This window comes from Falco rusticolus, chromosome Z (genome assembly GCF_015220075.1).
Source record: "Falco rusticolus isolate bFalRus1 chromosome Z, bFalRus1.pri, whole genome shotgun sequence".
NCBI classification, from domain to species: domain Eukaryota; kingdom Metazoa; phylum Chordata; class Aves; order Falconiformes; family Falconidae; genus Falco; species Falco rusticolus.
Window position 1 is genome coordinate 81890414 of NC_051210.1, and position 13707 is coordinate 81904120.

Sequence of the window (13707 nt, forward strand, 5' to 3'; positions counted from 1 at the left end):
TCTGAAAGGGATTTATGGTCTCTTGAGGAGGCCGGACTCTCACACAAGTATTACAGCCCACAGAGCAGAAACCCTTCCCCTGCAAACCTGCCTATTTCTACAGGACCTGCCAGTACCTGTGAAAAACCCCTGCTGTACCCCACGGTGACACTGGTGCTGTAAAAGCACCTGCTAGCTCACACACTGGATGTGACGTAGGAGACCTGCAGCTAAGGGAGGATTTTCTTCCACTCTAACAGGTTTTCAAGTCCAGCTTAATCTTTCATGACTGTTATCCTCAAGTCTCCTTTTATTCAGGTTTCTGCAAGGCCACATCTGATTTTTTAACTCAGACATCCAATTTTCTGTGCTGACCCACCATCACTCACATGGCTCCATCTCAAAGCTTTAGTTATCATATCCCAGCCTGCAGAAATCTCTATTTGTAGGGACACTGATGGGAAACAGCTTTTCCATGTCATACAGTCTTCAAACCAGACTGTGCCAATACCATCTGGTTATTTAAGATATTCCAGGTCCCATGCTATCTACCAAGCCCAGACACTTGCAAACCTCTGAGGGCCATCTCACCATCTCAACCCCTCCCACTGAAACCCCAAAACCAGAGGACTGTATTCTTACCATACTTGACACAAGTGTTCCTGTAAACCCTGCCATAGGCAGCAATCACTGATGGAGATGAGCAGGCAGTGGGCTATGCTGATGCTCCAGCAATTTCTGGTATCCTTTCTGCTGTCATGGCTGTCCAGTGGATGTTAAAATCAACATCCCAAACACCAGGAGCTGTAGAACCTTCCCTGGGAGGTTTTATACACAAGATCCAATTCCAGCAACCGTGTAAGTATTATAGATATCAAAGCTTTCTGCAGCTGACCCAGAGCTGCTTCGGCAGGATCTCATGCTGAGTTTCAGGTCCATCTAGATCTGACACACCTTACAAGGAGTCTGCCATTACACGGGATTTGGGATTCAGCAAGGACAGCAACTGCACTGGGTCAGGGGCTGGTTCCTGGTACATCTACAACTGATCCATCCCACCTCCGAAACAGGAGCAACTGAGAATCTTAATGTATTAAGGGAGCACAGCAGGTCACTGCTGTCCCACTTAGACTCACAGAATGGTTTGGATTGGAAGGGACCTTTAAAGACCATCAGGTACAACGCCCTGCCACCAGCAGGGACATCCTCAGCTGGATCAGGTTGCTCAGAGCCCCGTCCCATCTGACCTTGGATGTTGCCAGGGATGGGGCATCGGGCACCTCTCTGTGCAGCCTGTGACTTCTCTCTTGTCCTTGCTCCCCAGAGAGACAGAAAAGGGATGGTGTTGAAAGAGGGGAGGTGAAAATCCAAACCCAGAAAACCTCTTTCCATTCCCACTGACAGAATCCCTTCCTTTCTACTACATCTTCTGCTTCTTCAGTTAAAATGAATTCTTCTTCAGTTAAAATGAATTCTTCACAGCCAACTCTTGCATCCCTCTTCTACCAATGCTCAGGTGCCAGGATGAAAGACTGGACGGTAACTGGTACCCAGTCTGAATTTAAAGAGATTGCAGGCTGCAAGCCTTGCCTTCAGTTATGGCAGAGCCTTCTGCACCTTACTCCCTGCCACAGGCTCCCAAAGTGCTCTGAAAGCTCTTGGTGCACAAGGGCCCTGCAGCAACAGTTTCACAGCTGAAGAAGCAAAATAGTTTCCTCAAATCCCACAGCAACCCCAAGCAGAGCCTAGCACAGTCTTTGGTCTCCACATCAGCACCTTTACTCCTTGCTTATCTTTAAGCTCGATGCTTTCAACAGCATGGAGAATACAAATCCTGAATGGTGATGGCACAGGAACTAAATCCCAAAAGCAAACATCAAACAGATCTGTATGCGCTGTTTCAAGGTCAGGGTTGTGCAACCTAAAGGAGGATCAAAACTGAAAAACACACACAACTGCACTGTTTTGCACTCCTTTCTATTATTCCCATCACCTGCTGCAAGCCAAGGTCAAGCATGTGTTGCCACAAGGGTGAGACAAATCAGAAAGGACTAATTAAACAGCCTTAAAAGCAAAAAATATGCATACCCATATATATCGAGCACACCAATGAAGGAGTGCTGCTTGACGGTGGTGTGCATGGCCTTGTTGACATGCTGCACAATCCAACTGAAGAGTTGAGCATAGATGTGTTTGGCCAGGGCATTCCTGGCATTCACCACTTGCTGCACAGACATGCTCTTTATGTAGGTCTCTGCCATGGTGACGAGCTTGTAATGGCAAAGCCAGTGCTGCATCTGGCTGCACTCCACACCCAGCAAGCTGCAGAATTTGTTCAAGTGTTCATCCTCGCTCTAGGGGTAACAAGAAGCAAAGTCAGCAAGTTGGTGACACTCCAAAACTGCAGTTTAAATACTGAGTTCCCAGATCAGCACAAGAAGTTAGCAGTATTTCTTAACTATCTAGGGAAATACTCTGTTCCTCTGGTTGGTAAGAAACAAAAAAAGCAATGAGCACTCATCCAGTTGCACTACTTTTCATGGACATGGGTAACACTGCTTACAGAGAGCTCTGAACAGTGGTACACATATGGCTTTGCTCCGGCTGTTCTTAAGGTTTTGATTTTCAGAAAGAGCAGATTTCCACAATGACTGGCAACAGGAGAAAGCACTCTACCCCTCCTTGAGCTGCAACTACACATTCCTTCAGAGCAACCTTGAATAAGCCTTAAGTTAAAGCTTAGGGCATGCCATTACATCATGCCTTTTACAAACCAACTTAATTCGAATCACAAAGTTGCAAAATGTGCATTACCAGAAGGGCTCGTGTTTTGCATAATCAATAAAATGAACTTCATTTTTTCTAGTGCATTGTATTTTTCCCCCCTCAAAGACAGACAAGGCAGTTCTGAGTCTCTATTATGCTAAGATAGCAGGCACTGCCTCTTGGACAATGAGAAATCAATTTCCCTTTTCTCAGTGTAATAATACATGTCTAAAGGAAGTAAATTGTTTCCAGTTAGATACGAGCATGCACAGAAGCTGCATGGGTTTGGGGATGGAGAGAAAAATGCCTTTTAGAAGACCTCTAGGATGCTTTATTACTATGACATCTTTTTGACCACGGATTCAAAGTCATAACAGGATTGATTTAATACCTTGCAATTACATCTGAAAGTAATTAAACAACGTGAACACCATTACAGAACTCAACATTGTCGGAGCACGCGACTTTCACATATCTGTGTTTCCAAATATCAAGTAAATTACCCCCAGCATCTAACTAACTGAGCACTCCATTATGTCAAGGGCAACACTAAAAGTGTGTGCAGAACTCATTTAAATACTTTAATTAGGAACAAACGACCCAGTCTAGGTTGCGGTGATAATTGATAGGACAGACAGTATTTTCCATATAACTGCCTTTATTTTTGCCCTCCCTGAACAAACACAGAAAGAGAAAAAACACCACTAAGGCATCTTTGGTCTTATTTATTCCGGCTAATTAACTGTGCAGTCCTTCTTTGCATACTGCATGGCCAGATTAAAAGCAGCAGCTACATGGCTTTGCCTATAGGAAAGTGGTTGTAGGGCATCTCACCTTCTCCTGGGGGAGTCACTGTTCCCCCAAGGTCCCCCAATGTGTATCAAGTCTTTCAAGAAAGCGGGAAAAGTTAAAAGATGGGTTGGGATGAAAGGTGGCAAGCAACCTTTGAATCATCTCGCTTATCGAATGGCTAGAGCAGAGAAATAATACACTATCTTCCAGGAAAAACCAAGCAACCAGGAAATTACACTGTGTTTTCAAAAAAAGAAAAGAAAACCAGGGGGAAAAAAGGGCTTTCCATCAAAGGACACTGCTGTGAAGCCCAGCACACCCAATGTGGCTTAATTTATGAGCATACAAAGCTCCCCACATGCCCCACTCTTGCTGGTGACATACCGATATGCTACAGGCATCGCCATCTTGTTCCACTTGGATTTCCACGTTCCCTAGGTGCAGAATGGCAGCAATTATCCTAAAAATGGTTGTCTGATGAGACTCCTTCACTCCTATGAGAACAATTGAGAGCTGACTGTCACAACAGAACACAAACAGTCTTCACTGAAAATGCTTGCAGTGTTCGATTTCCTTCCCAGGCTGTAGGTAGAGAGACCTCTGCTAGTAAACACATCATAAACTCTCAGTAAAGTAAAAAATGACAGCAGAGACTGTGAGAGGAGCTCATGTAATTTCTTTACCCCTGTTGCTTGCCATTTTATCACAGACAGGTTTAGTACTATTGCGAACATGCATGAAACCAAGGATGCTACTCCGTAATGATCAAACAGGATTAGAGCTATAAGGACTCTGCAGCTTCTTTAGAACAAGGAGTTGCTTCTCTACAATCATAGTCCAACAGTGAGATCTAGCTGACAACTGAAGCACAAAAATCACAACTTATTCCCAGTGCCCCACAAACAGGAGAGAAAATTAAAGCCATGCAGGTGATGCACAACGCCTCCAGACCAGTGCTACAGCTGGGTGCAGCCAGTCACCAGGGAGGTGATGTGGAGCTCTGCCTTACTGTCCCCCCAGTGTCTCAACAGGAGCCACAAGTTGTGGGTCTTTGCTGGGGGTGTGAGATGTTATTTCTTTACATATTTTTTCTGGCAGACTTTTGCAGGCCTTCCCAGCAGAAGCTTTGCTCAGCAGCAGCCCGCACAGGGCTTTCTTGCCATACCTTGCATTTTTACATCCCATTTGGGTTTGTGTGTCCCTTTTGTGTTCAGTACTGGTGCCCTAATTATCCACCCAAAGTCTGAGGCATCACCTGCTGGCTTTTTGATTACCAAGAGCTTCCTCTTCTCTCTCCAGACTTTTCTGTTATCAGCACAGTGAAAAACGTTTCAAGGTTACTAAAAGGAGCAATGCTCTGCTGTTACTTGGCTCTCCTAATTAGAGTTAAGCCTGGCTAGGGTGGAGATTTAAAAACACATCTGATTTCTCCTTGTTACACATAAAGGCAAGACTAGAAAGTGTAGCAGCAATTTCACCAGGCCCTGAACAGAAGCAGACAAAGCTGGGAAACATTGAAGGAAAACAGGGAAAGGCAGAGCCAGAGGAAGCATGTGAAGAGCAGAAAAACGTCATCAAATTGGCAGCAAAGATGCTCACACAGTGCTTCACAGGGAAAGGAGACAAGGAGTCTGCTTGGGGAGGCAGAGAAGGGGACAAAGAAAGACTTGACCCTGGCAAGAAGATAAGGAGAGTGTTCCTGGGTGATTACAGACCTGTAGGCAAGTCTGGAGCAACCAGTGGAGTCTCTCTTTGAGTAGTTAACAGTTAGAAGTCACACAAGCCAGACTAGAGAAGGATAAACACAAGACCCCACTATCACCCCCTCAAAAAAGAGATCAAGCCCATCTAAAACACAAAGAGGATAAATCTGGGGGAAACACCTGCAGTTACAAAACTTGAAATGATTCCCCACGCTTGCTGCTGGCACAGTACAGTGGATGCGATACAGCGTTCGGGGGGATTTCACAACTGGCTGTGAACACCATGAGCTCCTCTCCCAACATATAAAATGCAGCAGAGACACCAAGACTTACCAGGATTTTAAAAACTGGTTTCAGATGAATACTAATAAACTGGGAAAGCTTTTCCCTGCAAAAATTGTTTTTCTTTTCAAACATTTGCTGCTGCAGGCAGGCTATGGCACTGCTCAACTGCAGCATGCACAGATGGTTGTTGCAGCAATAGATTTTGCAGCTGGCCATGCAAATGCAGACTCTGCACAGCAGGGATCTACTCGGACTCATTATTCCCAGGAATCAGCTACTCAATACAATACTGTGATGGTCTGAGAAGTGATGTCACCCTCAACCAAAATACAGACTGAATTGCAGAAAAATAGCTCTTTTCCTGCTTGTAAATAGGGTAAAAAATAACAAGTCAAAGCTGCAGCACAGCTTTGACTCCAGAATGGTTTGTTTAGGTGTCTCTTGAATTCAGTGTCCTCCATTTCACTGCTGCTTTGCAGACAGCTGTAAAAAACACTTCTGCAGCTCATATGAAAGAACAAGGTAAAGTCAACCCAGTCAATAGGAACATGGATTTATACCTCTTAGTGTTACAGGAGAGCCATGTAATTCAGACAGAATTCTGAAAGCATTTGCAAGAGACTTCTGCTGGGAAGGTTCCAAGAAGAGCAACCCCTTACCAAGCAGAGTGAAGGCATGTCTGGTTTTCTCAAAGTCATCAGCATCGTCCACACCACCAATAGATGTGTAGCCTCCCTGAGAAGTGTAGAAAAAGTCTTCAGCACATGCTAGGAGAGAAAAGAGAGAAGAAATACATCAGCAAGCAGCACTCACCTGCTGCAGCCACTCCCTGAGGCATGCACTGGGGTGCTCCCCGTCCCCCATCCTGCCCAACCTCAAAGGGCACCTGTTTCCTTTGAACGATAGTTTACTTAGAAATGAAGTATAACCTTGGTAAGTGACCGTTTAACTACTTCTTGTAGTGATGAAACCCTTCCCCAGAGCTATAGTATATTTGGGATTCAAATAACTGCTTCATTGTATGGGTGCAGGCTATTTCAAATACTGAGGTTACTACTTTTAGGGGATTTTATCCTGTTTTACATACCCATGACCAGTGCAGACACTTTAACACCTTTCTCACCTACCACTTTAAACCCAGGGAGCAAAGTGAATGAAGCATAGCTCCATTTAAGCGTCCGTGCTTTAGCAAAGTTATTTCAGGATGACACAAAGCTAAAACCTACGGAAACCAAGAGGCATGCAAACACAGATACAAGAAGAGGTCGCAGGATTTATATCCACTTAAAGCTGCACGTACAATTGCCTCCCCTTCAAACAAGTGCTTACTTGAGGCCAAAACCATTAAGATATGTTAAGGCTTGGTCCCAGGGATGGCTGGGGTAGCCGAGGAGTGGACAGCTGCCCCATCCCACCCAGAATCCGTTCTCAGCACCAGCTTTAGCTCATTTCAAAATGGGTAGGAGTGACTTGCCAAGAAAAACTCAGAAAGACTGTTAACACTCAGAAACACATTTCCCAAGTATCACAAAAATAATGAGAAAAACAGCCTACTGTGTGTTCCACATCAGCCTGCTGGTAATCTTTAAAATCACTACAATCTGCACTTTTTTTGACTCACAGTGCTACCAGAAAGTCCCCAACCCTTCCCAGCCCTCTCACAGGCTTTTGCATTAGCTGTACTTTCAGGCTCTAAGAAAAACATTTAATTCTTTTTGGCATACAAAGCCCTGGGACCCAGAGGTTTCAGCAACTCTGCTCATTGCTGGAGCATCAGGAATAAGGGGCAGAAAATTCTGACTGGGATCAGAGAGCCAACGTCCATCCTGGTCCTGCTAGCACAACAGCAGCTCACAACAGAGCGTGTGGCATTAACAGCTTGATGTTGCTGCATGTTGCCCTGCAAGGTGCATCCAGGTCTGGCAGTGGTTGATAGGACCAAGACATCAGCCTCCAATTTTAATCATCCACAATGGGATCCGTTTCTGCCTCAAGTCATCCCTGACGCCAATATAACTGACTCCAATATTTATATTTCAATATGTGTGCAATAATTTTAACAACCACAGAAACCCTTTGATTCACTGCAAGCAAATAAAATGTATTCCTGCTTTGCGCCGCTGCCCAGGCATCGTTAAGTTAGACACCACACTTCAAAAGGCACTGTGTTACACACAGGCTCCCACATCTTAAGTCAAATATTTACTTTCTCGTTTAAAATCAACCCTTTTGGATCACTCTGACTGAGGAGCCAACATTTACTGGTTTGCTCTGCTGGCTCACATAATTTTAGAGACTCTATTTTCCAGCATTTTGCAATACAAAAGAAAGTAACAACAATTCTTTCTATGCACAACACCCAAGGGAGAAGCAACAGCTCCTACTTTTGATATGGAAAAATAGACACCCTCCTCTGTCTAATAAAAAGTGGATTTCCACATCAAGGCACCTCTTGTTCTGTATAAGCCTTGGGAAGACAAGGTTGACAGATAAGATACAGCTTACATGACAAAGTAAGTTTGAGTTTTGACTAACCATCTCAAGATACAGGCTAGTAAATCTGAAGTGAAGGTGGCAATGAAAAAGATCCCTCAAAAGAAAGGAAAGTAAGTGAATTATGCACTTCTGCACTCACAGCACTAGTAACTCAACAGGTCAAAGCAGAGCCTTGTTCAGTCCAACAAAAGCAGCTCATGGCATCCACATGCCCCAGAAGCCATCCCCACTGAGCAATGTGAGCAACACTGCATCTGCCAGCTACGAAAACACTTCAGGGAGTTTTAAGCTTTTGCAAGGTGACAGTGCAGGAAACACCAAAGACACACAGCTTTCATTTTGGAGAGCATGACTTCTTTTTCCCTTGTTGCATTTCACCTGAATGCACAAGCAGTGGGTTGAGTGGATACATGTACACGCCGCGACACAGGAAATGCACAGGCACTACAGAAAAGTGCAGCTGCAGACTGACATGCACCAACACATCAAATTTTGATTAGAAATTACCTAAGAGGACTTCTTTGTGGGCTAACGACACTGGTACCCACCACCTCCTACACCGCCAGCTTGAGACACTGAAGTTGAGAACCACAATCACAACAGCACAAAGATGTCCTGGGTGATGCACCAGGAGCGCAGAGCTCTCAACCTTCACTATTACAGTCACCTCAAATACAGATGATGCTTTTAGAGAGCCATGTTGAACAAGACTGGTATTTCCTCTGATCCACATGTTCCCAAGAAGAGAAAGGTGGTTTCACAGCTAGAGCTCTGCCACATCAGCTCATCTGCCAGACTGGGTTGAAATAATTTGTGCCTGAATTTTAAGATGCCAGCAGACAACATCATCAATACTCAAAGTATCTTTGCAAAAATGAAGCATGTAAGCCCACAGCAGAAACTTTTGGAAGTGGCCAAAAGATGTGCTCTGGGGTCATACAAGCATGCAAGAGGACCAAACACAGGCTCTTTGACTGTAGCTGGGAAGCCACTGTCAGAACTTCGTTTTGGGACCCCTACAGACTGAAAGGAGCCTCAGGTCCATCACAAGCCAGGTTTTATACTATGGCTAGTGCCCAGTGAATCACACAAAACCTTCACATCCCACCCAGGTGTCCTGGGACAGACATTAAGGTTTACATCTAGACAGTCTCAGAAGTTATGTTATGCCTTAGCAAACTCCTGGATGTGGTTATCTGGTCTGGTGTCACTGGGGAAGAGTATGGACTGCAGTTTGGTAATATGCTGAGGTTTACCGGTGACAACAGGATGACAACAGGAACGCTTCCATTTCAGCACCGATACTCAGTAATTGTGACCAACGTGCCTATGGCAACCCAAAAGTCAAAGACAAACCCAGAATTACCCAGAAACTGAAAGCCTCTCTCTTGACCAGCTGACCAGCCACTCCTCTATAGCCACATAGTCTCCGTGAGACTGTAGCAGCAAGATGCTCTGCATTGGGATCACAACCTGCCTTGCTCACCATTTTAAATGCTTAAAAGCATGTTTTAAGCCTTACTTCTTTTAAGCAACAGCAGATATTGAAGATAAATAAATTACAAAACATCTCTGCACCCCCTGCTGCAAGTGCAAACCCTCTTAATCAGATGTCTTACAGAGATTTTGCTGCCAAGTCTGGGGAAAAAAAACACAACTCTGGATACAACCCAGGAGTTAACCACTGAAAAAACGTAACTGATTCAAAGGACACAACTGCTCCTGCCAAGACTCTGGCCAGATCAACCCACACTCACACTTGATATAAAATACACATCTTTAGGTAAGTTTCGTACAATATTAACACATGCTCTCCCTGCATCATCTGGCATCTATCACACGTGGTTGCACCGTGGCTCTGCAGGTAGCTTCTAGAAAACACACAGGTTTACTCCCTTCTCCCACCACGGTTAACCTCCAGCAACAGCTCCTGCCTACCAGCAGCACTTGGAGTAGCCTAACAGTGCTGACCAGTGCAACACAAACATCATGCACTTTATGCAGCATGCTGCTGCACAACAGAGGTGATAAGCACTGGTGTCTCATCCAAGGTGTCACATCCCCAAAGACGGCACAAGCAAACCTTGGCACCACAGGGGAGAAGCAGCCCTTCAAACACATCTCCTTTTACCTCCTCCCACTGAACAGGCACACACGACCCCATCACTGACCTGCATTTCCAACCCCACCACAATTTCCTGTTGCCATCACAACTAGGAGCACAGGGAGGTTGAAGTACTTACTTAGTCCAAGGTCTTTGAATTCTGGAAGACTTGCCGAGGCACAAAGTTGATAGAAGATGTGGTAGTTGCGCTCAGCCTCTGCCTACGGGGAAAGCACCGTTACCAGAGGCACAAAGAGGTTACAGCAGTGTTCCCACCCTCAGCCCAGTGCCAGATGAGCCCAGGGCCACCCTGACCCCATCCCCTGCGTCCCACCATCAAGACTCCCTCAGTGCCAGCAAAAAGACTGGGACCTCTATCCACCTAGGAGAACAGAGGTGCTAAGCTTTGCCCTGATCAATGTACATTGTCCATCTTGCAAATGTAATATACAGCTTTACTACCTTCCATGCCTTAAGTTAGCTAGCAAGCACGGCACTGCAAACCGACAGTAATGTAAAAAGAAGTGGCCTATACTTGCGGCTTCCCAGCGTTGTTCGTTTTTAGGATTTTTGTAGTTGGGTTGTTTGCTTTTTTCTGTGCAAGGACAAAATGTTTGCAGGTCCTTTTGAGCTGTATCTCAAGCACAAACCAGCAGAGACTGAGCTGAGCCCTATGGACTCTAAGCATAAAAAAATCCATGGGATATGCTGCAGCAGATACATCAGCCTCCTCAGCCTTTTTCCTGCCTCTCCTCTGTCTTCAAACCTGAAGACTGTTGCCTGCAATTTATTCTTCCTGGGTTTTTACAAGGTGCAGTAGAGATCTCAGCAGCTGCCCACAGAAAAGCTTTCCATCTGGGCTGAGCATCCAGGCCAGAAGCAACAGTCCCTCATCAGGGCTCCAGCTTCCGGCAGATGTAGGGAACAACCAGAGGCCAACTAACAAGTCTCTCAGATACATATTCCTCCAGAATGAGGTCATCAGGTTGGGATCATCAAGAACAACTGCAAAAAACTAAGCCTGAAAGATCTCTGGAAGCCATGTCCACCAGGAAAGCTACTTTTGAAGTAATTTATCTATGGAGAAGACCTTGACTATGAAATTCCTGGAGTACAGCACCCAAAAGAAAGAAAAGAAGGAAAAAAGCACAACTCCTCACCTGGAATACAACTCGTGATTTTTCCAACAGATATGTCCTCATGTTGGCACCAGTGATGCGGCTTCTCTTATCAAAGCCGATCTGAATGTATTTCCCAAAGCGACTGCTGTTGTTATTCCTCGTTGTTTTAGCATTTCCGATTGCCTGCATAAAACAAAATTAAACATTAATTTTAAATTTAATTTTTAAAAGTTTTTAAATATTTAAGTCTGTAATCAGTTTTATGTAAACAGTCATGGGAGAATTTGAGGGAAACCCCTTCCCAGGTGCAGAAGGCAGAGCAACAATGTGACTTTGGGGAGGACTCTTCACTGAAAACATGGTGTCTCCAGGATTTTTATGGAAGAAAAACCCATATAAACAGCAATGAGAATCTGTGCAGCAATTAGACCATCTACACACCAATAGCCACAGTACTCCTGTTTTCTTTTTTAGGATGCCCCCACCTTTGTTCACAGTCAACACTGGCAGGTTTCCTCGAGGGGACATGGGCAATGAAGCCCTGCGAGAGGGAGGGAACCAGTTGCAATATGTCACCAGATGCTTGGGCTTTGGTCCATGGATTTGGTGATGGGGCCAGAGTCCCTCTGTGGCTCTCCAGCACCTACCTGTCACCTCATGGTCATGTAATGCTGACACACACAGTGGCAGAAGGAAGCAGAAAGAAACCAGGCAACATGCAAACATCAGGGGTGCAGCACTGCAAACATGGGAAACCATCAAGCAGCCAAAGGAGCAACTCGTGGTGATGCAAGAAGGCCAGAGAAAGACAATGTTCTACTTCATAGCTACACTAGCCTTATTTTCTACCACCATTCCCCTGTCCTGAGACGATGAGCCTCAAGCAGGCACAGGAGAAGTGATGGAAGGGAATGGACATGTACAAGAAAAAGCCCTCGGGCACCTCTTGAAGGCTGGCTGCATTTCCCAGACTCTCCTTGCAGACCACCTCTACCTACAGCACAGCTCTTGGGGAACATGTCAAGCATGCACACTTAGCAAGAATCACAGTATTACCTACAGCATCACGTTGACATCACCCGAAACTTTTGATTGTAGGACCTGATACCTCAAGTTGCATGTAGTGGACACCCCACCCCCAGGGAATGACTCTGTGCAGCACGGTGCTGTCTACACCAAGGCTGCTGCACACGCAAAGCTGCTGTTTGCTGCCTGCCCCTTTGGCCACTCCACCTCTCCATTAAAGCATCACACCTAGAGCGAGCCCTGCCTGCTCCCTGCCCTATCCATCCACCACCAGCCCAACTCCTCCACTAGCCAATGCACCTCCTTTCCCCAAAGCCCACTTATGTACCCTTTTACCGCAGCTCACCCTTCCCATCGTTTAGTGCTTCCAGACTCACAGCCCCCAGTTCCCACCTCCAACCCTCCAGCACGCATCCCAGACCATACATAAAAACAGCAAGGCAGAGCACACACACTGCATTTCTGCCTAGAGCCCAGTGCTGATTCCCCAGAAATAAAGGGGTTCACAAACTGCTACAACAAACACTGCAATAGATATTTTCCATGCTGAATTGAGCATCCAGAATATCATCATCATCTTGTGTGCTTCAATTCCGTGTCTATAAAGCAGAGATACCTGCCCCATCTCTCAGCAGGGACATACACCCCACACAAACACAGTGCACCTCAGTAGTAAGAACTCCTTCATGACACACACCTGCTCTACTCCATCTTCACGTGGTAACTTCAGGGGGTTTTGCAAACCAGGCAGTTCTTTTTCATTGTTTTTGTGTGGGCAACATTCTCATCTATTTCCAATAAAGACAAACAGGTTCCCTGTCCCCAGCACTTGGAAATTACATCCAGAACTGAACACAGGCAAAAAAACTAGAGCAATAAAATTATGGGGTCATACAGAAAAATAGCATGCACTATGAATTTTTCCTAGGATGCTTTTAAGTGTTCCCAGGTATTGCAGCCATTTCACAGAGGCACAGGAGATGAGCAAGGAAAGGAGTAAAATAGCGTGAAGCCCGCACTGCAGCAGATCGAGTATCCTTGTTCTCTGCCAGCCATACACCTGTGTGGCTTTTCTTACTGCTCATCTGCACCATCACTTGTTTTATCCTTCCAGCTTGTACTCCACATCAGGCAGCACAGCGCTAGACCGTGCGTGCTGCCTCTTGGGCTGGGTTTTTGTCCTGGATCAGCCACTACCTCCATGTCTATCAGACAATTTGGCCACAAGGCACTGAGGAAGCCTCCCTGGAGGTTAAGCCAAGCCTAAGATTAAGCACAGGACAATGTTACGCTCTGCTACAGCAGCACTGCTAGTCATACAGGTCTGAAGTGTTTAATGGACTTTGGAAAAGCCCAAATCTTGTCTTCATGCTGACTTGGATATTTTGCAAATGAAGGCACTCAGACTCCAAAATCTGTTTGGAAAAATGGGGTT

General features: G+C 45.5%; 1 protein-coding gene across 2 annotated transcripts in view; it reads right to left on the reverse strand.

The window, feature by feature from the left end:
* Positions 1-13707, reverse strand: part of MYO5B (myosin VB) — a 148940-nt gene that overhangs the window by 84103 nt on the left and 51130 nt on the right. For both annotated transcript variants that reach the window (XM_037374114.1, XM_037374113.1), the window contains exons 6-10: positions 11286-11429; positions 10265-10346; positions 6185-6292; positions 3922-4031; positions 2068-2333 (exon numbers count right to left, since the gene is read on the reverse strand). In XM_037374114.1, the coding sequence (XP_037230011.1) occupies positions 2068-2333; positions 3922-4031; positions 6185-6292; positions 10265-10346; positions 11286-11429 (710 nt within the window). The remainder of the gene's footprint in view (positions 1-2067; positions 2334-3921; positions 4032-6184; positions 6293-10264; positions 10347-11285; positions 11430-13707) is intronic.